Source organism: Oncorhynchus keta, chromosome 29, assembly GCF_023373465.1.
Source record: "Oncorhynchus keta strain PuntledgeMale-10-30-2019 chromosome 29, Oket_V2, whole genome shotgun sequence".
Taxonomy (NCBI): Eukaryota; Metazoa; Chordata; class Actinopteri; order Salmoniformes; family Salmonidae; genus Oncorhynchus; species Oncorhynchus keta.
In genome coordinates, this window is record NC_068449.1 from 46646987 (window position 1) to 46671101 (window position 24115).

The 24115-nt window shown below is 42.9% G+C and overlaps 2 protein-coding genes across 3 annotated transcripts in view; both read left to right on the top strand.

The window, feature by feature from the left end:
• The window catches only part of LOC127906058 (uncharacterized), a 34568-nt gene continuing 10453 nt past the window's right edge, over nt 1–24115 (top strand). Inside the window, exons 1-6 of one of the 2 annotated variants that reach the window (XM_035742095.2) lie at nt 1–602; nt 987–1105; nt 2026–2190; nt 5469–5630; nt 18841–18952; nt 19170–19279. In XM_035742095.2, the coding sequence (XP_035597988.2) occupies nt 317–602; nt 987–1105; nt 2026–2190; nt 5469–5630; nt 18841–18952; nt 19170–19279 (954 nt within the window). In that variant the 5' untranslated portion in view covers nt 1–316. The remainder of the gene's footprint in view (nt 603–986; nt 1106–2025; nt 2191–5468; nt 5631–18840; nt 18953–19169; nt 19280–24115) is intronic. The other variant, XM_052485307.1, reaches the window with a different exon arrangement.
• Nucleotides 11094–14980, top strand: LOC127913394 (zinc finger protein 235-like). The gene is made up of 3 exons (XM_052485335.1): nt 11094–11598; nt 11990–12120; nt 12313–14980. Exons 1-3 carry the CDS (start codon nt 11340–11342, stop codon nt 13603–13605), a joined length of 1683 nt encoding a protein of 560 aa, XP_052341295.1. The 5' UTR covers nt 11094–11339; the 3' UTR covers nt 13606–14980.

Consider the following 24115-nt stretch of genomic DNA (forward strand, 5'->3'; position numbering starts at 1 on the left):
TAATGTAATAAGCATTACCGTGTTTCAAACAACAACGCGCATTACTTTTCCGTTTAACAAAACCCTTTGAGACACAGTATGACGCCAACCAATGAGATCCTTTCTATTCAGTGTAAACGGAAGTGAACAGTGACCAAGAACGATTTCCCCGTTAGCGTTTTTATTGTTGTTATTTAGACGTTTATTAACACACTGGAACGTAAAATATGACTAATTTACTTGGACAACATCACATACGTACCTAAGGTAGTGTTTAAATCACGTTGGAGACAGGATTTGGTTGATAGCTAGCTAGCTGGCTGCTAACTAGCTAAAAATGGCTAACGTGAACAGTATGGTTTTTCACACTCAAATAGCCTCCATCATGGAGGTGCTAGCGAATGCAGCCGTGGCAGAGATCTGTAAAGTCGTAGACGACGACTATGCAGTGTTTCGTTTGGAAATAACTCAGAGCCAGAAGGAGAATAGGGCATTGCGGAGGAAACTACAGCTACAAGAATTGAAGGTGTCACGGGAGCGCGCAGAGAGGACATTGCGGGAGCGCGTCCTCGCCATTTCCAGTAGTGTCAAGATCCTCGACCGATACAGAGGAATGACAAGAGGTACATTTTTCAGAAGGCCGGAGGCTGCGCGGCCTAGCTCAGTGCCTGTCACCCGTTCTGCACATGTGTTCAGATGTATTACCCAGAATTGAGCCTTGGACAGTTTTTCGATAGCTTAGTAATCAGGGCAATTATTGCATACTATCTTGCACAAGGACATGATATCATATTTTAACCAGATTCTTAATTTACTGCATTTCCTATTATTAGCTCAATGAAAACAATTTGATGCATAACATAATTCAGTCAATCAATAAATTGTATGAAGTGATGAGAAGTGTTACCTTACACCCTTGCCAATTCTAGACCGTGTCAGTGGTGTACAATATAGTGTTGAACATTGACAGTAGCTAACCACCTCTTTCCCCCCAATCACTCTCTCAGGCGAAGGACATCTCACTGGAGGACACAAGCCAACGGGACACAATATATGGAGAGATGACCAACCAATCACTGTTGATGAGGGGAATGGAACCTCACCCCAGCACGTTATCGTGATGGAGGTTAGTGTGTTGCATAATAGTGTTGCATAAAACATTACAGTTACTTTCAATGTGGCCTGTTTATTTCAGAAAGGCTCGCCTCATCCTTCATATGATGTGGGAATGCCCTGTAGTAAAATGCTTCTAGGACAAAGTTCATTTCGAAGTGCATGAATGTAAATATTGAATGCGTTGCATCTACTGAACGATGATAGCGCCTTGAATCTCTCAATCAATAAGAGATTATTACTGCTGTCAGGCAGTGCTGCTGCTGCAAAAAAAAGGAAAACGCATTAAAAAAAATTAATTATATATATTTACCCAAAAATATATGGTGGATTGGAAATGATGCAGACAATTACATTAATGGAAGCCACAATCTATCTGCAACATTAAAGCTAATCTACCACCTTATATAAATAAAAAAACAGAAATACCTTATTTATATAAGTATTCAGACCCTTTGCTATGACACTCAAAATTGAGATCAGGTGCATCCTGTTTCCATTGATCATCCTTAAGATGACTTGTTTGGTGTCCACCTGTGGTATATTCAATTGATTGGACATGATCTGGAAAGACACACACCTGTCTATATAAGGTCCCATAGTTGACAGTGCACGTCAACCTCCGTGAAGACGGCTAAATGGGATGGGGGAGTTGGTGGTGCAGGACCACCTCTTTATGTTTCTCTCTTCTTTACACCAATTTTATTATTTACACAATTCTGTGTGATCAATATGATCATTTCTCTGTATGTTTTTCTTTGGCAGCCTACGGATACATGCTGTATGAACTGTGTAAATTGACATTAATATTGTACCCCCCCCAAAAAAAGAGACAAAACATATACAAACTTGGTTAAAAAAAAGACTTCCCTACGACATTGTTATCCAATTCCACCCTTGTACTGTTAATAACCTCCACTCTTCTTGTGTCAGTCTGCAGATGCAGAGACTGCAGGTCCTGGGGTCAAGCAGGAGAAGACTGAAGGAGAGGAGGAACCATGGCACAGCCGTAACATCCAGACTGGCGCTCCCCCTGTAGCCACGGAGGACCCCACCACTGCCACCGTGCTACCCATGACCCGACGCAGCATCACGGAGGTCAGTGGAACGCCAAACGCCGTCCTCAAGTCAGAGACAGACACCAAGACTTTAACGGGGCTGGGCTGTCCTGCTCCTCACTCAGAATATTTCCAGTACGGTAACCCGAGGACGGTTCTGTCCCATCAGGACTCAGGTGACACGTTACAGACTGGCAATGATCCGTCCTGTTCATACACAACAGAGATGATACCTGGTGACATGCCTGTGGGCTTAGATACACAGACTAATCCAATGAGAGGGAACTGGAACCCGTACAGTAGTAGTGTATACTCTGGACGGTGCCTAGATAAGAAAGGGGAGGGTCTGGTCGTAGATGAGATGACTGTGAAAGTGGAGGGCGACGTTCCTGTGACATGGAATGCAGACGAGACTCACTTCGGAGAAGGACACTCGCATGGCAGCTCCAGTGACTTCTTAGACTACAGGGAAAGCTTAGAGACAAATTTAAATGTCTCGACCCACTCCCCTTTACACCCAGTGTCCATGACGATGGGGCCTTCTGATTCACAAGGCTGCATCCTTTTAGATCAGGTATTGAACTCAAACAACCAAACGGCCAAGGTGTGGGGAGAGGAAGCAACAACAGGCGGTAAAGAGAAGCAGTTCTTTTGCATGTTCTGTAACAAAGGCTTCAGCTGCCCACAGAAGGTCGAGATCCACCAGAGGGTCCACACAGGGGTGAAACCCTTCAGCTGTACCCAGTGTCATATGCGCTTTGCCCATGCTGGCAACCTGAAGAGGCACCAGCGGTTCCACACAGGGGTAAAACCCTTCAAATGTACCCAGTGTCACATGCGCTTCACCCAGGCTGGTGACCTGAAGAGGCACGAGAGGGTCCACACAGGGGAGAAACCCTACAGCTGCCCCCAGTGTGAGAAGAGGTTCTCCCGTCAGGACCAGCTGAAGATGCACTTGAAGGTCCACACGGGAGAGAAGCCATTTGTCTGTACACACTGTGGGAAGAGGTTCTCAGAGAGGACCTACCTCAGGATGCACCAGCAAAAACACCATTCAACTCTATAACATAGAAAGTAACCATTCCACTCGATAGCTTCTGACATTTAGATCAAACCCTGCATTAAAGACTAAGATGAATGGTCATTGTTGTCAGCAGAAAAGATCTATAGATACATTTGGAATAAAGAGAGTAACAGATTTCAGTGTTGAATATTCCTGGGTAGAATTTCGCATCTCGTCATTGTGTGACATACACTGCTCAAAAAAATAAAGGGAACACTTAAACAACACAATGTAACTCCAAGTCAATCACACTTCTGTGAAATCAAACTGTCCACTTTGGAAGCAACACTGATTGACAATAAATTTCACATGCTGTTGTGCAAATGGAATAGAAAACAGGTGGAAATTATAGGCAATTAGCAAGACACCCCCAATAAAGGAGTGGTTCTGCAGGTGGGGACCACAGACCACTTCTCAGTTCCTATTCTTCCTGGCTGATGTTTTGGTCACTTTTGAATGCTGGCGGCGCTTTCACTCTAGTGGTAGCATGAGACGGAGTCTACAAGCCACACAAGTGGCTCAGGTAGTGCAGCTCATCCAGGATGGCACATCAATGCGAGCTGTGGCAAGAAGGTTTGCTGTGTCTGTCAGCGTAGTGTCCAGAGCATGGAGGCGCTACCAGGAGACAGGCCAGTACATCAGGAGACGTGGAGGAGGCCATAGGAGGGCAACAACCCAGCAGCAGGACCGCTACCTCCACCTTTGTGCAAGGAGGAGCAGGAGGAGCACTGCCAGAGCCCTGCAAAATGACCTCCAGCAGGCCACAAATGTGCATGTGTCTGCTCAAACGGTCAGAAATAGACTCCATGAGGGTGGTATGAGGGCCCGACATCCACAGATGGGGGTTGGGCTTACAGCCCAACACCATGCAGGACGTTTTTTTGCCAGAGAACACCAAGATTGGAAAATTCGACACTGGCGCCCTGTGCTCTTCACAGATGAATGCAGGTTCACACTGAGCACATGTGACAGACGTGACAGAGTCTGGATACGCCGTGGAGAATGTTCTGCTGCCTGCAACATTCTCCAGCATGACCGGTTTGGCGGTGGGTCAGTCATGGTGTGGGGTGGCATTTCTTTGGGGGGCCGCACAGGCCTCCATGTGCTCGCCAGAGGTAGCCTGACTGCCATTAGGTACCGAGATGAGATCCTCATATCCCTTGTGAGACCATATGCTGGTGCGGTTGGCCCTGGGTTCCTCCTAATGCAAGAAAATGCTAGACCTCATGTGGCTGGAGTGTGTCAGCAGTTCCTGCAAGAGGAAGGCATTGATGCTATGGACTGGCCCACCCGTTCCTTAGACCTGAATCCAATTGAGCACATCTGGGACATCATATCTCGCTCCATCGACAAACGCCACGTTGCACCACAGACGGTCCAGGAGTTGGCGGATGCTTTAGTCCAGGTCTGGGAGGAGACCATCTGCCACCTCATCAGGAGCATGCGCAGGCATTGTAGGGAGGTCATACAGGCACGTGGAGGCCACACACACTACTGAGCCTCATTTGGACTTGTTTTAAGGACATTACATCAAAGTTGGATCAGCCTGTAGTGTGGTTTTCCACTTTAATTTTGAGTGTGACTCCAAATCCAGACCTCCATGGGTTGATACATTTGATTTCCATTGATAAGTTGTGTGATGTTGTTGTCAACACTTTCAACTATGTAAAGAAAAAAGTATTTAATAAGAATATTTAATTCATTCATTCAGATCTAGGATGTGTTATTTTAGTGATCCCTTTATTTTTTTGAGCAGGGTATAAGGCATAAATAAGCCTACAAAAGTCTGTAACATATTGTGGTTTTATTTTGTAGGCTGTATGATGTTCACACATTTTCCCAAGACACTTTTAATGAGAAAATTCAAATTATATTCACCAACTTCATGCAGATTTGTAGTTAAGACATGTGTATGTGTGGTTTTCATATGGTGTGTTTAAAACTTGTTTGTTTAATAAACACGAAATGGGACTTTTCATTCCAAGACTTTCATTGAGAGTCTCTTTAGAATACATCACATCTGATCTCTAACAAACACCTACTGTACACATCAAAATAGTTAAGTCAGGCTTATCTGAGATGATAAATCATATTTATGTCCACCATAATGGGTTTAAAAACAATTAAGTTATTCTATAACTACAGTATTGGACTCATGTAGTGGGGAAGCGTAAACACTCCATGGTGAAAGTATGTTTATTATCTGTGTGTACGTACCTGAGGGAGTGTATGTCTGTATCACATGTCTCTTCCAGGAGGAGGGTCCAGAGGTGCTGCTGGTGAAGGAGGATGGTTGTGAGGAGAGTCTGGGGAACCCTAAGGGGACCAAGGTCATGGAGGACATCCAGACGACACCTCCTTCTGAACCCACAGAGGAACCAGCTGAACAGCACAGGACCACACACAGTCTCACTGAGGTGAGCCCACTGTGAACTACTGTCTGAATGGTATTAGGTCAGAGCCTGTATCCACAAAGCCTCTCAGATTAGGAGTGCTGTTCTAGGATCAGTTTTGCCTTTTAGATCATAATAATAACACTATGTGTTTATTTATTTGACAGGTGGGGACCTGGTCCTCGATCAGCACTTTTACTCTGAGCCGCTTTGTGGATACGGGCCCATGCCATGATTCATTTTGTCTTAAATTAAATGGGTTTCTATTCTATCTATTTTCTATTGTTCAACGCCACTGATGGCTTTATCACAACAAAATGCTGGGTTATTGCGAATGCCCACACTGGGGTCTTGGCACATGAGCTCCAGCTGGCAGATACAATGCAGGTAGGATTATTATGGATAAGTGTGAGATTCTTTTTATTTTTCAAACGGCAGCCAATCGTCAATCATCATTTCACCAGAATAAGACCGTTGATATTTAATTGAAAATAGCATCAAGCTCACTGTGCATTTAAAAAAGAAAATTGAACCTTTAGGCAAGTCAGTTCAGAACAAATTCTTATTTACAACAGTGGGTTAACTGCCTTGTTCAGGGGCAGAGTGACAGATTTTTACCTTGTCAGCTCGATAAACTGCATGCTTTCTCGAGCCTTAGTGAGAATACCAGACAACATATTGTGTTTTTCGTGTCCTCCAAGTTCACTTATATGATATGATGGTTATTATATCAATATTTGGGGTTCGACCGCCATTTGTCGCAGAATACATTTTAACGACACAAAAAGGTCCCTCCTTGTCTAGCCTATTTTGTTATGTTGACATTTGGAGAGTTTACCGCCAGATTTGCTGTTTCCATCAGGCCTGTTTTGGCATTTATTATCCAATGTACTTTTCTCACATAAAAGGTTGGATGGAATCCTGGTTACACACAAAGTTGGATGTATTTAAACTGATGTACTTCACTGTGTTCATCAATGCAATAATGACCAAAACATGCTCAAGTCAAGCCCCCCAACTGTTTCTGTTATGCAAAATCCCAGAGCACACAAGCTTATCTATCATCTGTGTTATGGGATCGTTACAAACAGTCCTTGACCTGAAGCTGTTTGCAGAAAATGGCATGAAGGCTTCAGGTCTTGTGATGACTGGGGTGAAATATTAAACATGAACAAATGCAACCCTGTACTTGATATTCCAGACTGACTGGTCTCTACAAACTGAGGAGTGTATGTCCTTTTAACTTCGGTTTAGGAGGGTAATTATTGCAAGAGATGTAGACTCGGACACTGTCGAAAAAGAGGAATAAATGCAAAAAAATATATATATATATATATGGTGAAAAGATGAAAACAAAACGCTTCCCCATCAAGCCATCATCAGTGTAAATCAGAGGCATCAAACTCATTCCATGGAGGGTTGGTTTGATTCGCGACTTAAATGATCGGCACACACACCTCTGACTTCGATTTCAAGGATAATTGCATGTGTCACATGATCAAGAAGGAAAATACATTAAATCAGTACCGTATACAATAGAATGCATGAACTATTACATTGTGTATATAAGCAGACAGAGAAACATAATCAATTATTGCTTTTAGAAATACCATGTGAACCTTTCCTCAGAATAAATAACACAGGGTTGTAGAAAAACAGAATATAGAGCAGGGAGCTTGAAAGAAAACACTAGATGGGGGTATCAAGCTCCAGTAAAACTTACAGAAAACACTTCAATAACGATTCTTCGTTCATGCCTGATAGGTGGAGAGTATTTAGAACATCCACCTGTATTCTGTCTGGAGAACACTCAGTTCAAGATTACCACCCCTATGTGAACAATTTATCTTGGGTGACCGGCCTTTGAGAAATGACGTGCTATTGGGGATTTAGGATAATTTCTCCTTACACAATTCCTGTGTTCTATAATACGTGTTCTGTTTATTGGTTTGGCCCATGTGAGGAACTGTTTCATAGTGTATTGTTTACCAGTGGCAGAGATACTGAATTCGCTCAGTTTAATAAAGGAGTCCCTATATGCCGCACACCCACGGCAGGGGTAGAAACCGGTAACCTCGTTAATTTTCTACTCTTTTCTTGTTAACATAGTCTTCTTTCGAAACAAGTCTTCTCTGAGCTTGAAAGATACTGATCATAAGAGATTCTATGTGTAATGTAATAGGCAGTACCATTTATTTTAAAACACTGCATACCTTTTTCATTTAACCACTCCCTTTGTTCTATTACACCAACCAATAAGATCATTTCTCTTAAGTAAAGCAGAGACCAATGGATGAATAAGAACAGTTGTAAATAAAATTAAATGGTATGAGTTGAGGAAGGGAAAGACACCTGTATAAGATCCAGGAAAAGGTGGGGGCAGGGAGGTCCTCAGGTCCAGAGAGAAGGGACGAAGATGTAAACACAAGGCTGAGACTCATCAGGCTCAACAGCACTTTGAAATTAGTAGGGAAACATCCAACTGGGAAGTTAAATCACAGGCAGAGGGAGATGGAGACAGTGGAACACATTCTATTTCAGTGACATTGATATGGAAGGGAAAGGGACAGTTTCTTAAGGAATAATGGTATTGAGGAGCCACATTTTATTGAACTGTTAAGAAAACCTTAATGTGATATTGTATTGAATTAAAAAATCAAATCATGGTTAGCAGATGTTAATGCGAGTGTAGCGAAATGCTTGTGCTTCAGTTCCGACAATGCCATAATAACCAACGAGTAATCCAGCTAACAATTCCAAAACTACTACCTTATACACATAAGTGTAAAGGGATAAAGAATATGTACATAAAGATATGAATGAGTGATGGTACAGAGCGGCATAGGCAAGATGCAGTAGATGGTATCGAGTACAGTATATACATATGAGATGTATGTAAACAAAGTGGCATAGTTTAAAGTGGCGAGTGATACATGTATTACAAAAAGATGCAGTAGATGATATAGAGTACAGTATATACGTATACATATGAGATAAATAATGTAGGGTATGTAAACATTATATTAAGTAGCATTGTTTAAAGTGGCTAGTGATATATTTTACATCAATGCCCATCAATTCCCATTATTAAAGTGGCTGGAGTTGAGTCAGTGTGTTGGCAGCAGCCACTCAATGTTAGGGGCGTCGTGAGGGAGTTTGTTCCACCATTGGGGGGCCAGAGCAGCGAACAGTTTTGACTGGGCTGAGCGGGAACTGTACTTCCTCAGTGGTAGGGAGGCGAGCAGGCCAGAGGTGGATGAACGCAGTGCCCTTGTTTGGGTGTAGGGCCTGATCAGAGCCTGGAGGTACTGAGGTGCCGTTCCCCTCACAGCTCCGTAGGCAAGCACCATGGTCTTGTAGCGGATGCGAGCTTCAACTGGAAGCCAGTGGAGAGAGCGGAGGAGCGGGGTGACGTGAGAGAACTTGGGAAGGTTGAACACCAGACGGGCTGCGGCGTTCTGGATGAGTTGTAGGGGTTTAATGGCACAGGCAGGGAGCCCAGCCAACAGCGAGTTGCAGTAATCCAGACGGGAGATGACAAGTGCCTGGATTAGGACCTGCGCCGCTTCCTGTGTGAGGCAGGGTCGTACTCTGCGGATGTTGTAGAGCATGAACCTACAGGAACGGGCCACCGCCTTGATGTTAGTTGAGAACGACAGGGTGTTGTCCAGGATCACGCCAAGGTTCTTAGCGCTCTGGGAGGAGGACACAATGGAGTTGTCAACCGTGATGGCGAGATCATGGAACGGGCAGTCCTTCCACGGGAGGAAGAGTAGCTCCGTCTTGCCGAGGTTCAGCTTGAGGTGGTGATCCGTCATCCACACTGATATGTCTGCCAGACATGCAGAGATGCGATTCGCCACCTGGTCATCAGAAGGGGGAAAGGAGAAGATTAATTGTGTGTCGTCTGCATAGCAATGATAGGAGAGACCATGTGAGGTTATGACAGAGCCAAGTGACTTGGTGTATAGCGAGAATAGGAGAGGGCCTAGAACAGAGCCCTGGGGGACACCAGTGGTGAGAGCTCGTGGTGAGGAGACAGATTCTCGCCACGCCACCTGGTAGGAGCGACCTGTCAGGTAGGACGCAATCCAAGCGTGGGCCGCGCCGGAGATGCCCAACTCGGAGATACTATGGGTACTATGGTGTTAAATGCTGAGCTGTAGTCGATGAACAGCATTCTCACATAGGTATTCCTCTTGTCCAGATGGGTTAGGACAGAGTGCAGTGTGGTTGAGATTGCATCGTTTTGCATCATTGCCTGGTTCACCAACTACTTCTCTGATAGAGTTCAGTGTGTCAAATCGGAGGGTCTGCTGTCCGGACCTCTGGCAGTCTCTATGGGGGTGCCACAGGGTTCAATTCTTGGACCTACTCTCTTCTCTGTATACATCAATGAGGTCGCTCTTGCTGCTGGTGAGTCTCTGATCCACCTCTACGCAGACGACACCATTCTGTATACTTCCGGCCCTTCTTTGGACACTGTGTTAACAACCCTCCAGGCAAGTTTCAATGCCATACAACTCTCCTTCCGTGGCCTCCAATTGCTCTTAAATACAAGTAAAACTAAATGCATGCTCTTCAACCGATCGCTACCTGCACCTACCCACCTGTCCAACATCACTACTCTGGACGGCTCTGACTTAGAATACGTGGACAACTAGAAATACTTAGGTGTCTGGTTAGACTGTAAACTCTCCTTCCAGACCCATATCAAACATCTCCATCTCCTTCCAGTTCTCTGCTGCCAATGACTGGAACGAACTACAAAAATCTCTGAAACTGGAAACACTTATCTCCCTCACTAGCTTTAAGCACCAACTGTCAGAGCATCTTACAGATTACTGCACCTGTACATAGCCCACCTATAATTTAGCCCAAACAACTACCTCTTTCCCAACTGTATTTAATTTATTTATTTATTTTGCTCCTTTGCACCCCATTATTTTTATTTCTACTTTGCACATTCTTCCATTGCAAAACTACCATTCCAGTGTTTTACTTGCTATATTGTATTTACTTTGCCACCATGGCCTTTTTGCCTTTACCTCCCTTCTCACCTCATTTGCTCACATTGTATATAGACTTGTTTATACTGTATTATTGACTGTATGTTTGTTTTACTCCATGTGTAACTCTGTGTCGTTGTATCTGTCGAACTGCTTTGCTTTATCTTGGCCAGGTCGCAATTGTAAATGAGAACTTGTTCTCAACTTGCCTACCTGGTTAAATAAAGGTGAAATAAAAATAGTCTGTGGACCTATTTGGGCGGTAAGCAAATTGGAGTGGGTCTAGGGTGTCAGGTAGGGTGGAGGTGATATGGCCCTTGACTAGTCTCTCAAAGCACTTCATGATGACGGAAGTGAGTGCTAATTATATATTTCGTTTCCTTAGGAAGAAGGTTTTAATTGGGTAGGGTTAAACTTTAAACCTTCCCTATCTCTGATCCACACTCCAGACGGTGGCGGAAATGCATCATTAAAGTTGGTTGTCAACCGCCATTTGAAAACCACTGAAGAAGAATCGTAAACGGAAGGGATCAGTAACAATTTTCAAGTTAGCGTTTTTTGTTGTTATTTAGACGTTTATTAACACCCTGGAACTCAATATGCCCCATTGAACTCCACAGCATCGCCTACTTACCCCATATAGTGTTTAATTCGCGTTTGAAACAGGACTTGGTTGATAGATGTTATCTAGATAACGCGGACGTTGACTAGCTAGCTGCTAACAATGGCTAACTGTATGGCTTTTCACACGCAAATAGCCTCCATCATGGAGGTGTTAGCGAATGCAGCCGTGGCAGAAGTCTGTAAACTCGTAGACGACGACTATGCAGTGTTTCGTTTGGAAATAACTCAAAGCCAGAAAGAAAACAGGTCATTGCGGAGGAAACTACAGCTACTGGAACTGAAGGTGGCACGGGACCGCGTCCTCACCAGTCGCCCCAGTAGTGTCAAGATCCTCGACCGGTGCAGAGGAATGACAAGCGGTACATTTTGCAGAAGGTGGAGGCTGCGGGCCGGTCTCCCCGTTCACATCTGAGCATGTGTAACTTTAGATGTGTTAACCACATATGGCTGGTTAACCAGAATTCGGTCTTGATCATTATTTGGATATTAGGCAATACTTCTGTTTACTTAGCTAACTTGCAGAAAGACTATCATATTCTAACCATTCTTAATTTACTGCATTTCCCATTATTTACTCATTGATTATGTTCCATGCATTGTATTGTTTTCAATCTATAAATATTATATCAAGAAGCTATGGGAAGTGTTATTCTACATCCTTGCCAATTCTAGACAGTGTCAATAGTGTACAATATACCATTGCGCATTGACAGTACCTAACCACCTCTTTCCCCCCAATCACTCTCTCAGGTGAAGGACATCTTACTGGAGGCCACGGGAGCTTTGTGAAGCCAGCAGGACACAATACATGGAGAGATGACCAACCAATCACTGTTGAGGAGGGGAGTGGAACCTCAACCCAGCACGTTATTGTGATAGAGGTTAGTGTAATAGTATTACGTCAGAAAATAAAATGTGGACAGTTTATTTCATAAAGGCTCCCCTCAACTATTTACTTGCTTACATGGACATAATTATTTATCTGCCATATGGGAGCTTGTGAGACTTCCTTATGACATTGTTATCCAATTCTACTCGTGTACTGGTAATAACATCCCCTCTCCTTATGTCAGTCAGCAGATGCAGAGGCTGCAAGTTCTGGGGTCAAGCAGGAGAGGTCTGTAGGAGAGGAGGACCCAAGACACAGAAAAGACATCCAGACTGGAGTGTCTGGAAAGCACCTTGTAGCCACCAAGGACCTTGCCACCACCACCGTGCCCCAGGCCTGGACCCAACCCAGCATCACAGAGGTCAGTGGAACGCCGAAGGCTGCCCTCAAGTCAGAGATGGACACCGAGATATTAATTGTAACACAAAGGCTCTTACACACAGGATCTGACCACAGATCAGACCCAGAGAGACTGGGGCTGGGGAGACTGGGCTGTCCTCCTGCTCCCAGCTCAGAGTATTTACCGGTATTTCACCAGAGCCAGAAGACGGTTCATTCCCGTGGAGATGGTGATGCGTTAGAAACAGGAGGTGATGATCCGTCTTGTTCTTACACTACAGAGATTGACCCTGGCAACATATCCTTGGGTTTAGAGACACAGACTGATCTGTCCAGAGGGGACTGGAACCGGTACAGTAGTAGTGTATACTCTGAAGGGTGCCTAGATAAGAAAGGGGAGGTTATAGTGGTAGATGAAGTGACTGTGAAAGTGGAGGGTGATGCTTCTCCCATATGGAATGCAGATAGTCACCTAGGAGACGGACACTCACAGGGCAGAGATTTCTTAGATTACAGGGGAAGCTTAGAGACAAATCTAAATGTTGCCTCCCACTCCCCTTTACACACATTCAGGGATCGCAATCCTGCGTCCACATTGATGGCACCTTTCGCTTTACACAGCCATGTCCTTTCCGATCAGGTATTGAACTCAAACGACAGGGCTAGAGTCCCGGCTCAGGGAGTGGGAGCCACATCAGGCAATGGTAAAGAGAAACGGTTCCTCTGCATGTTCTGTAACAAAGGATTCAGCTGCCCCCAAAAGCTAGAGATCCACCAGAGGGTCCACACAGGGGTAAAACCGTTCAGCTGTACCCAGTGTCATATGCACTTTTCTGTGGCTGGAAACCTGAAGAGGCACCAGAGGGTCCATACAGGGGTGAAACCCTTCAGCTGTACCCAGTGTCAAATGCACTTTGCTCAGGCTGGTGACCTGAAGAGGCACGAGAGGGTCCACACAGGGGAGAAACCCTTCAGCTGCCCCCAGTGTGAGAAGAGGTTCTCCCGTCAGCACCAGCTGAAGATGCACCTGAAGGTCCACACGGGAGAGAGGTCGTTCGCCTGTACACACTGCAGGAAGAGGTTCTCAGAGAGGAGCTACCTCAGGATACACCAGCAGAAAAACCATTCCACTCAATAACATAGAAAGTAACCATTCCATTTAATAGCTTCTGACAAAGATGCATTTATTATCAGCTAAAAAGACCCACAGATGCATTTGGAATAACAAGAGTAACATATTTCAGTATATATTGCAATAAGGCATAAAATGCATTTGTAAAGTATTCTGACCCCTTGACTTTTTCCGCATTTTGTTACTTATTCTAAAATGGATTAAATCAAAACTAATCTATACACAATAATGCATAATGACAAAGCGAAAACAGGTTTAGAATTTTTTGCAAATGTATTGTCAGGCCTTTATGGTAGAGTGGCCAGGCGGAAGCCACTCCTCAGTAAAAGGCACATGACAAACCGCTTGGAGTTTGCCGAAAAGGCACCTAAAGACTCTCAGACCATGAGAAACAAGATTCTCTGGTCAGATGAAACCAAGATTGAACTCTTTGGCCTGAATGCCAAGCGTCACGTCTGGGGGAAACCTGTCACCATCCTAACGGTGAACCATGGTAGTGGCAGCATCATTCTGTGGGGATGTTTTTTAGCCATCAGGATCAAGAAAGATGAACGGAGCAAAGTACAGAGAGATCCTTGATGAAAAACTGCTCCAGAGCGCCCAGGACCTCGAACTGGGGTGACGGTTCACCTTCCAACAGAACAATGACCCTAAGCACACAGCCAAGACAACACAGGAGTGGCTTTGGGACAAGTCTCTGAATGTCCTTGAGTGGCCCAGCCAGAGCCCGGACTTGAATCTGATCAAACATCTCTTGAGAGACCAGGAAATAGCTGTGCAGCGATGCTCCCCATCCAACCTGACATAGCTTGAGATAATCTGCAGAGAGAAATGGGAGAAACTCCCCAAATACAGGTGTGCCAAGCTTGTACCTTCATACCCAAGAAGACTCGAGGCTGTAATCACTGCCAAAGGTGCTTCAACAAAGTACTGAGTAAAGGGTCTGGATACTTATGTAAATGTGATATGAGTGGTTTTTATATCAAGTTTGCAAGAAATGTAAAAAAAGAAATAAAAAGGGTTTGTTTTGTCATTATGGTGTATTGTGTAGATTGAGGGGAAAAAACAACTTAATCCATTTTAGAACAGGGCTGTAGCGTAATAAAATGTGGAAAAAGTGAAGGGGTCTGAATACTTTCTGAATGCACTGTAAGCCTAAAGTCTGTTTCAAATTGTGTTTGTACTGTATAGGCTATGTGATGTTCATGAAAGCATATTACATTACTTAAATTCAACTGCTTAATTTTTTCCCAAGACACTTTTTTAATGAGAAAATGAATGCAGTTCATCAAGTTCATGCTGATTTTTATTTTTGAGACGTATGTTTTCATATGTTGTATTTAACTTGTTTGTTTAATAAACACAAAAATGGGACTTTTCATTCTGACATTCATTGAGACTCCCTTTAATACAAATCAGATCTGATCTCACTCTATTCTGCTTTTAAAACCAGTAACACGGTTCATCACTAGTTAACAGTCAGTCACAATTATTGCTAAAACCCACCTATTTCTACAATTTCTCTTAATTTTTTTATTTTAAATATAACCATAATACTAACCTCATGCCTAAATTTAAATTAAGACCAAAAAGCAAATGTTTAATTTTCATTAATTTTTATGGTTAATTGTGACTGTGTTAACTATTAATGACAAATATACACTTACTAAATATACCTACACTAACACCTACTGTACATGTCAAAATTGTTTAGTCAGGTTTGTCTGATGACTTGACTTATCATAGCTGACCCATTTACCCACAACATATTTATGTCCACCATGATGGGTTTAACAGCAATGGAGTCATTATGTAACTACAGTATAGGACTCAAACGTAGTGGGGATGGATAAACACTCGATGTTGGAAGTGTGTTTATCTGTGTACACACCTGAATTTTTGATTCAAACGGGAAACTGGAAAGGGACAAAACGAGCAGCGTTGCAGTTCTTGACACAAACTGGTGCGCCTGGCACCTACTACCACACCCCGTTCATAGGCACTTTCACCCGTTCATAGGCACTTTCACCCTCTGAATGGCACACATACACAATCCATGTCTCCGTTGTCTCAAAGCATAAAATGACTTATTTAACACTGATTGAAAGTGACGTCAATAAGGGATCAGACTTGACCAGGTGAAAGCTATGATCTCTTTTTGACGTCACATGTTAAATACACTTCAAATCAGTATAGATGAAGTGGAGGAGACAAGTTAAAGACTCTTTAGTACACATCACATACGATCTCCCCCTATTCGCATACACCTGACAGTGCTTTATAACCAATATAAACTTACTAAATATACCTACACATACCCACACACAAACAAACACCTACTTTACACGTCAAAATAGTTTAGTCAGATTTGTCTGATGGTGACTTTTGACTATTTCCCCACAACATATTTATGTCCACCATGATGGGTTTAACAACAATGAAGTCATTCTGTAACTACAGTAGGACTCAAACGTAGTGGGGATGGATATACACTGTGTTTATTATCTGTGTGTACCTACCTGAGGAGTGTATGTCTATGTAATCTGTGTCACCTCTCTCTTCAAGGAGGATGAGGAGGTACTGCTGGTGAAGGAGGAGGGCCTGGGGAACCCTGAGGAGACCATGGTCATGGAGGACAACCAGACTACACCACCTCCTGAACCCACAGAGGAACCAGCTGAGCAGCACAGGACCACACACAGTCTCACTGAGGTGAGCCCATTGTGAACTACTGTCTGAATTATATTTGGTCAGGGTCCGTATTCACAAAGCTTTTTTATTTTTTAATTAACAATGATTTATTTAAAACGTCAGGATTTCCGTTAGGAAAATGTGGCGCCGGACAATGTAACCGGGAAGATTTATTTACCGTCCATTTGAGAAAATTACCGGACCAATATGCCGTGGGTGCATAACCCATTAATATCCACCCACGTTTCTCAGAATGACATAAATCACATTTAGATTACGGTAATGCATCTTAACAGAACATGCAACTCATGTAATGAAGCAGCCAAGAAAACAACATTTTCAAACATTTGCCAAAATGCAATTAGTGGGAAAACACCATTGCTAATATGGTTAGGATTGTGGCGTCTGGACAATAAAAGAAAGTTGATATAAAAACGAATAGAAAAGGAGAGAAATGGCTAAGTGGTGGGTCCAATAAGAAAAGAAAATGCAAAATAAATTCGCCAAAATGATATATACTGAACCAAAATATAAAATGCAACATCTAAAGTGTTGCTCCCATTTTTCATTAGCTAAAATAAATGATTCCAGAAATGTTCCATATGCACAAAATTAGTTTACATCCCTGTTAGTGAGCATTTCTCCTTTGCCAATATAATCCATCCACCTGACAGGTGTGGCATATCAAGAAGCTGATTAAACAGCATGATCATTACACAGGTTCGCATTGTGCTGGGGACAATAAAAGGCCATTCTAAAATGTGCCGTTTTGTCACACAACACAATGCCACAGATGTTTTGAGGGAGCGTGCAATTGGAATTGACAGGTTCTAAATTAACCTTATAAGCCACTCCCCTTACTTTGGGTGAGTAAGATGTTAAATGTATTTCTCTATCACAATCTTTTAAAATTTCTTCCATGTCTTGTCCCATTAAATGAGTTTCTTGCAACAGGGCCATGACCAATGTTCCCTCAAAAAAAATTGGGCACTGAGCAAATTTCAGGTCTGCTGAGTGCAAGCAGCAATTTCCAGCACGCCGGAACACTGAGGCTGTACCTGCTTTATGGTACAGTTTAACAGTGGCCATGTAGGCTACTGTGGCTATTTGTGGCTATTTGATCATAATGTAGACCTACCAGAGTGGCCTACCATCAAAAACAATGGAGAAAATGCATTCCATAACATTTTAACATGTTAATAGCTATTCTATCATTCAGCCTACAGTAGCAGCCAATGTGTGGTGTTCAATGCCTACATTCCATGAGAAAAACATGCAGGGCCTGACATTAACCTGTTTATCCACTTGTCCTTCAGACAAGGAGGTGACTGAAAATGTTGTGTTTGATGCAAGAAACCACTTTACAAAATAAAAAGCATTATTATTCCCATACCATTATTACAGAGAATCACACAAACGATGCTACCCTCTGCCTATTGTCTACTTAGCTTATTAGGGCTCCCGAGTGGCGCAGCGGTCTAAGTGACTGCATCTCAGTGCTAGAGGCATCACTACAGACCCTGGCTCGATTCCAGGCTGTATCACAACCGACCGTGATTGGAGTCCCATAGGGCGGCCCACATTTGGCCCAGTGTCGTCCGGGTTAGTCTCGGGGAGCTGCCCTGGCAGCCTCGGGAAGCTGCTGGACATGCAGCTGAGGGAACATTAGCTATGACACATTTGAATTTATTTAGGTAATTAAATATTTGTTTCCTTTTAATGCGATGTGCCATAAACTTCACATTCCATGAAATGATGTTCAATTCAGAAAATGAATTCTGTGTATTGGCCATGGAGAAAAAAAAAATATATATACACATCTAAAAAATGTATGGCTGTAGTACCATAGGATGAACCATAGAGTGGGCTCTCATGCCGCGTTAAAACAACTCGGAACTGGGAACTCAGAAATCTCAGACTTCCGATTTAAGTGCGTCCGGTCATCCAACCTGGAATTCCAACTCGGGTCTCTTTCTAGAGCTCCGACTTTCCGACCTGAATATCACCGATGTCAAGATTTGACCTCATATTTTCCCAATTGCTTTGAATGTGGCATCAGAGTCGGAGTGATCTAGGATCCTTTTTTCCTTTAAGATAATAATGAATAAGATTAGTTGGAAAGATCCTAGATCAGCACTCCTACTCTAAGATTCTTTGTGAATAAGGACCCAGGTCTTGATTTATTTTGTATTAAGTGTGGTACCATGCCTTTGAATTATCAAACCATTAAAGGGAAGTTAGAGGTAATTTTGTGAACCAGTGCTAACTAGCTTAGCGGCAAACACTGGAAGTCTTCTGGTACAGCTAGCAAGCTAGTGAGCATTGGTTCGCTGAATTACCTCTTAACTGCCTGCATACTGGACACAGAGACAATAATGGTATCCACAAGTTCATCTGATTCATCTCTTTAAAGAGTGTCATGTAATCAAGTCAACTAATATGTTTGCATAGTACTCATGGCAATCCCTCAGTGCTCAATCAGAAGATTCTCCATAGCAGGGTGCTCATATCAGATTTCTTGATCCAACATCCTCTCACTATCTCTTACAGTCAGTAGACATGGAGAATGGGAAGCCTGATCTGTTGATAGTCAAAGTGGAGACAATAGAAGACGAACCAGAGAGCATTGATCTGCTGAGTGGACTAAAAATGGGGGAGCAAGGTAAGAGAAAAATAAATATAGCCTACACACAGTACAGATCTTCAATGGGAATAGTGATGCATCTGGTTATTATTTTCTTCATTTATAAAATACAATCAATACAACTTATGTTCACACACATCATTTATGTACTTGACCAGGACATTGACTCAAACTCCATATTTAGAGTTTTCTCTGCCATGTTTGTAAATGTCTATTTTGTAACTTCTTCCTGCAGGTGGTTGGCTGGAGCCTAACAAGGGAGAATGGGCAGCCATCTTGGAATCCCAGACGGGCGCAGCCAAGGGCCCAGGGGACCATATCACTGAGCAGGGCGAGATAGTGGAGGTCAGTGGATGGTACAAGCGTCCTCAACTCTGGCCTGGGGAACAACACTATTAGCCACAACCCCCAAAAATATTCCTAGTAGTATACACACAATACCCCATAATGCCAAAGTGAAAACAGGTTTTTAGAAATCTTTGTAAATTTAATACAAATAAAAAACAGATACCTTCTTTATATAAGTATTCAAACCCTTTGCTATTAGACTCGAAATTGAGCTCAGGTGCATTCTGTTTCCATTAACTTCTCTAGAGTAGGAATTTTGGATGAAAAGCGTGCCCAAATTAAACTGCCTTGTTACTCAGGCCCAGAAAATTGGATATGCATATTGGTAGATTTGGATAGAAAACTCTCTAAAGTTTCCAAAACTGTTAAAATGGTGTCTGTGAGTATAACATAACTGATTTAGCAGGCGAAAACCTGAGAAAAATCAATTCAGGAAGTAGGATTATTTGTTGTGTTTGTAGTTTTCTATTCAATGCCATTACAGTATCCATTGATTTAGGACTCAAATTGCAGTTCCCATGCCTTCCACTAGATGTCAAGAGTCTTTAGAAATTTCAGTTTCAGGAATGTATTCTGAAAAATGATGGAGTAAGAGCAGTCTGAATGAGTGGACCCTGCTGTGTCACAGAGCTTTTTCATGCGAGTGACCAAGAGAGTGCCTTTCTTCTTTACCTTTTATATTGACGACGTTATTGTCTGGTTGAAATATTATTGATTATTTAGGATAAAAACAACCTGAGGATTGAATATAAACATTTATTTGACATGTTTCTATGAACTTTACGGATACAATTTGGATATTTTGTCTGCCTGTTGTGACTGCGTTTGAGCCTGTGGATTACTGAAGAAAACGCACGAACAAAACTAAGGTTTTTGGATATAAACAAAAGGAACATTTATTGAATAAATGAATGTCTTCTGAGTGCAACCATATGAAGATCATCAATGGTAAGTGATTCATTTTTATCTCTATTTCTGACTTGTGTAACTGTTCTTCTTGGCTGGTTACTGTTTGTAATGATTTGTCTGCTGGGCGATGTTCTCAAATAATCGTACGGTATGCTTTCGTCGTAAAGCATTTTTGAAATCTGACACTGGTTGGATTCACAAGAAGTTAATCTTTAAACCTATGTAAAATAGTTGTATATTTTCTGAATTTTTACAATGAGTATTTCTGTATTTGAATTTGGCGCTCTGCAATCTCACTGAATGTTGGCCAGGTGGGACGCTAGCGTCCACATACCCTAGAGAGGTTTTAATCATCCTTGATGTTTCTACTTCATTGGAGTCCACATGTGTTAAATTCAATTGATTGGACATGATTTGGAAAGGCACACATCTGTCTATATAAGGTACCACAGTGGACAGTGCATGTCAGAGCAAAAACCAAGCCATGAGGTCGAAGGAATTATCCGTAGAGCTGCAAGACCGGAATGTGTCGAGGCGCAGATCTGGGAAAGGGTATCAAAACATTTCTGCAGCATTGAATTTCACCAAGAACACAGAGGCCTCCATCATTCTTAAATGCAAGAAGTTTGGAACCACCAAGACCCTTCCTAGAGCTGGCCGCCCGGCCAAACAGAGCAATCGTGGGAGAAGGGCCTTGGTCTGGGAGGTGACCAAGAGCCCTATGGTTACTCTGACAGAGTTTTAGAGTTCCTCTGTGGAGATGAGAGAACCTTCCAGAAGGACAACCATCTCTGCAGCACTCCACCAATCAGGCCTTTATGGTAGAGTGGCCAGACAGAAGCCACTCCTCAGTAAAAGGCACATGACAGCCCGCTTGGAGTTTGCCAAAAAGGCACCTAAAGACTCTGACCATAAGAAACAAGATTCTCTGGTCTGATGAAACCAAGATTGAACTCTTTGGCCTAAATGCCAAGAGTCACATTTGGAGGAAACCTGGCACCATCCCTACGGTGAAGCATGGTGGTGGCAGCATCATTCTGTGGGGATGTTTTTCAGCGGCAGTGACTGGGAGACTAGTCAGGATTGAGAGAAAGATGAACAGAGCAAAGTACAGAGAGATCCTTGATGAAAACCTGCTCCAGAGCGCTCAGGACCTCAGACTGGGTCGACAGTTCACCTTCCAACAGGACAACGACCCTAAGCACACAGCCAAGGCAACGCAGGAGTGGTTTCGGGACAAGTCTCTGAATGTCCTTGAGTGGCCCAGCCAGAGCCCGGACTTGAACCCGATCTAAAATAGCTGTGCAGCGACGCTCCCCATCCAACCTGACCGAGCTTGAGAGGATCTGCAGAGAAGAATGGGAGAAACTCCCCAAATACAGGTGTGCCAAGCATCATACCCAAGAGGCTGTAATCGCTGCCAACGGTGCTTCAACAAAGTACTGAGTAAAGGGTCTGAATACGTAGGTAAATGTGATATTTCAGTTTTTAAAATAAATTAACAAAAATGTCTTAACCTGTTTTTGCTTTGTCATTATGGGGTCTTGTGTGTAGATTGATGAGGGAAACATGTTAGAATAAGGCTGTAACCTAACAATGTGGAAAAAGTCAAGGGATCTGAATACTTTCCGAAGGCACTGTGTTCCCTACAGGTTATATCCGTTTGGTCTTACCTACAGTTGAAGTCGGAAGTTTACATACACTTAGATTGGAATCATTAAAACTCGTTTTTCAACCACTCCACAAATGTCTTGTTAACAAACTATAGTTTTGGCAAGTCGGTTAGGTCATCTACTTTGTGCATGACACAAGTCATTTTCCCAACAGTTGTTTACAGTCAGATTATTTCACTTATAATTCACTGTGTCACAATTCCAATGGGCCAGAAGTTTACATACACTAAGTTAGTTAGAGATGAACGTACTTTGTTGCGAAAAGTGCAAATCAATCCCAGAACAACAGCAAAGGACCTTGTGAAGATGCTGGAGGAAACAGGCACAAAATAATATATATCCACAGTCAAACAAGCCCTATATCAACATAATCTAAAAGGCCGCTCGGCAAGGAAGAAGCCACTGCTACAAAACCGCCATAAAAAAGCCAGACTACAGTTTGCAACTGCACATGGGCACAAAGATTGTACTCTTTGGAGAAATGTCCTCTGGTCTGATTAAACTTTTTGGCCATAATGACCATCCTTACATTTGGAGGAAAAAGGGGGAGGCTTGCAAGCTGAAGAACACCATCCCAACCGTGAAGCACAGGGGTGGCAGCATCATGTTGTGGTGGTGCTTTGCTGCAAGAGGGACTGGTGCACTTCACAAAATAGATGGCATCATGAGGATGGAAAATTATGTGGATATATTGAAGCAACATCTCAAGACATCAGTCAGGAAGTTAAAGCTTGGTCGCAAATGGGTCTTCCAAATGGACAATGAACCCAAGCATACTTCCAAAGTTGCGGCAAAATGGCTGGAAAGAACTAAAAACTGCTGTTCACAAATGCTCTCCATCCAACCTCACTGAGCTCGAGCTGTTTTGCAAGGAGGAATGTGAAAACATTTCAGTCTCTCGATGTGCAAAACTGATAGAGACATTCCCCAAGCGACTTACAGCTGTAATCGCAGCAAAAGGTGGCGCTACAAAGTATTAACTTAAGGGGGCTGAATAATTTTGCACGCCCAATTTTTCAGTTTTGATTTGTTAAAAAAGTTTGAAATATCCAATAAATTGTGTCCCACTTGTTGTTGATTCTTCACAAAAAAATACAGTTTTATATCTTTATGTTTGAAGCCTGAAATGTGGCAAAAGGTCTCAAAGTTCAAGGGGGCCGAATACTTTCGCAAGGCACTGTAGTTACACCAGCTCTGTCAGGAGGAATGGGACAAAATTCACCCAACTTATTGTGGAAAGCTTGTGTAAGGATACCTGAAATGTTTGACCCAAGTTAAACAATTTAAAGGCAATGCTACCAAATACTACTTGAGTGTATGTAAACTTCTGACCCACTGGGAATGTGATGAAAGAAATAAAAGCTGAAATAAATCGTTCTCTACTATTATTCTGACATTTAACATTTAACATTCTTAAAATAAAGTGGTGATCCTAACTGACCTAAGACAGGGAATTTTTACGAGGATTATATGTCAGGAATTGTGAAAAACTGAGTTTAAATGTATTTGGCTAAGGTGTATGTAAACTTCCGACTTCAACTGTACCTACACGTATAGTACTACAGTATTTTATATTATAGTTAACTGTGTATACTACAGGAAATACTACAGTAAAGTCAACAAAAACACTACAGTTAATACTATAGTATTTATTACTATACTATAGTACTTTTTCATGAGGGGGGATCAGGATGAGACATAGATTTGGTCCGCGGGGACGGGGAGGTGTCCGCATGCAGCTGGAGAGAACAGACTTGGCTTGCTCCTTCCTGCTCCTATAGTTGTGATTCGGAGAGAATGAGCCCCAACAGGTGCTGCCTTCAGCCTGCCTTCTATAGGATCTATCAACTGGAATATGGATCCTGGGACAACACAGACACTCTCTGGTCTTTGTCCTCCTCACACTCTCCTAATATTATACCAGATCTCAGACAATGCCAGTTCCTCAACACTAAATGGCTACACAAGTCCATAGACAAATGACAGTAGTAGAGACGTAAATCAGTAAAGGTGACAGCGCCAAAGACAAGCACTTCCCGTGTTCATTCTGTGAGAAAGCTTTCAGTTTCCCCAAACAGGTGGAGATCCACCAGAATGCACACGGGGGAGAACCGTTCAGCTGCCACCTGTGCGGGGACAGTTTTTCCGACTTGTTCAACCTGGAGAGGGACCAGAGGGTCCACACGGGAGAAACCCTACAGCTGCCCCCAATCTGAGAATAGGTTCCCCCATCAACACCAGCTGAAGATGC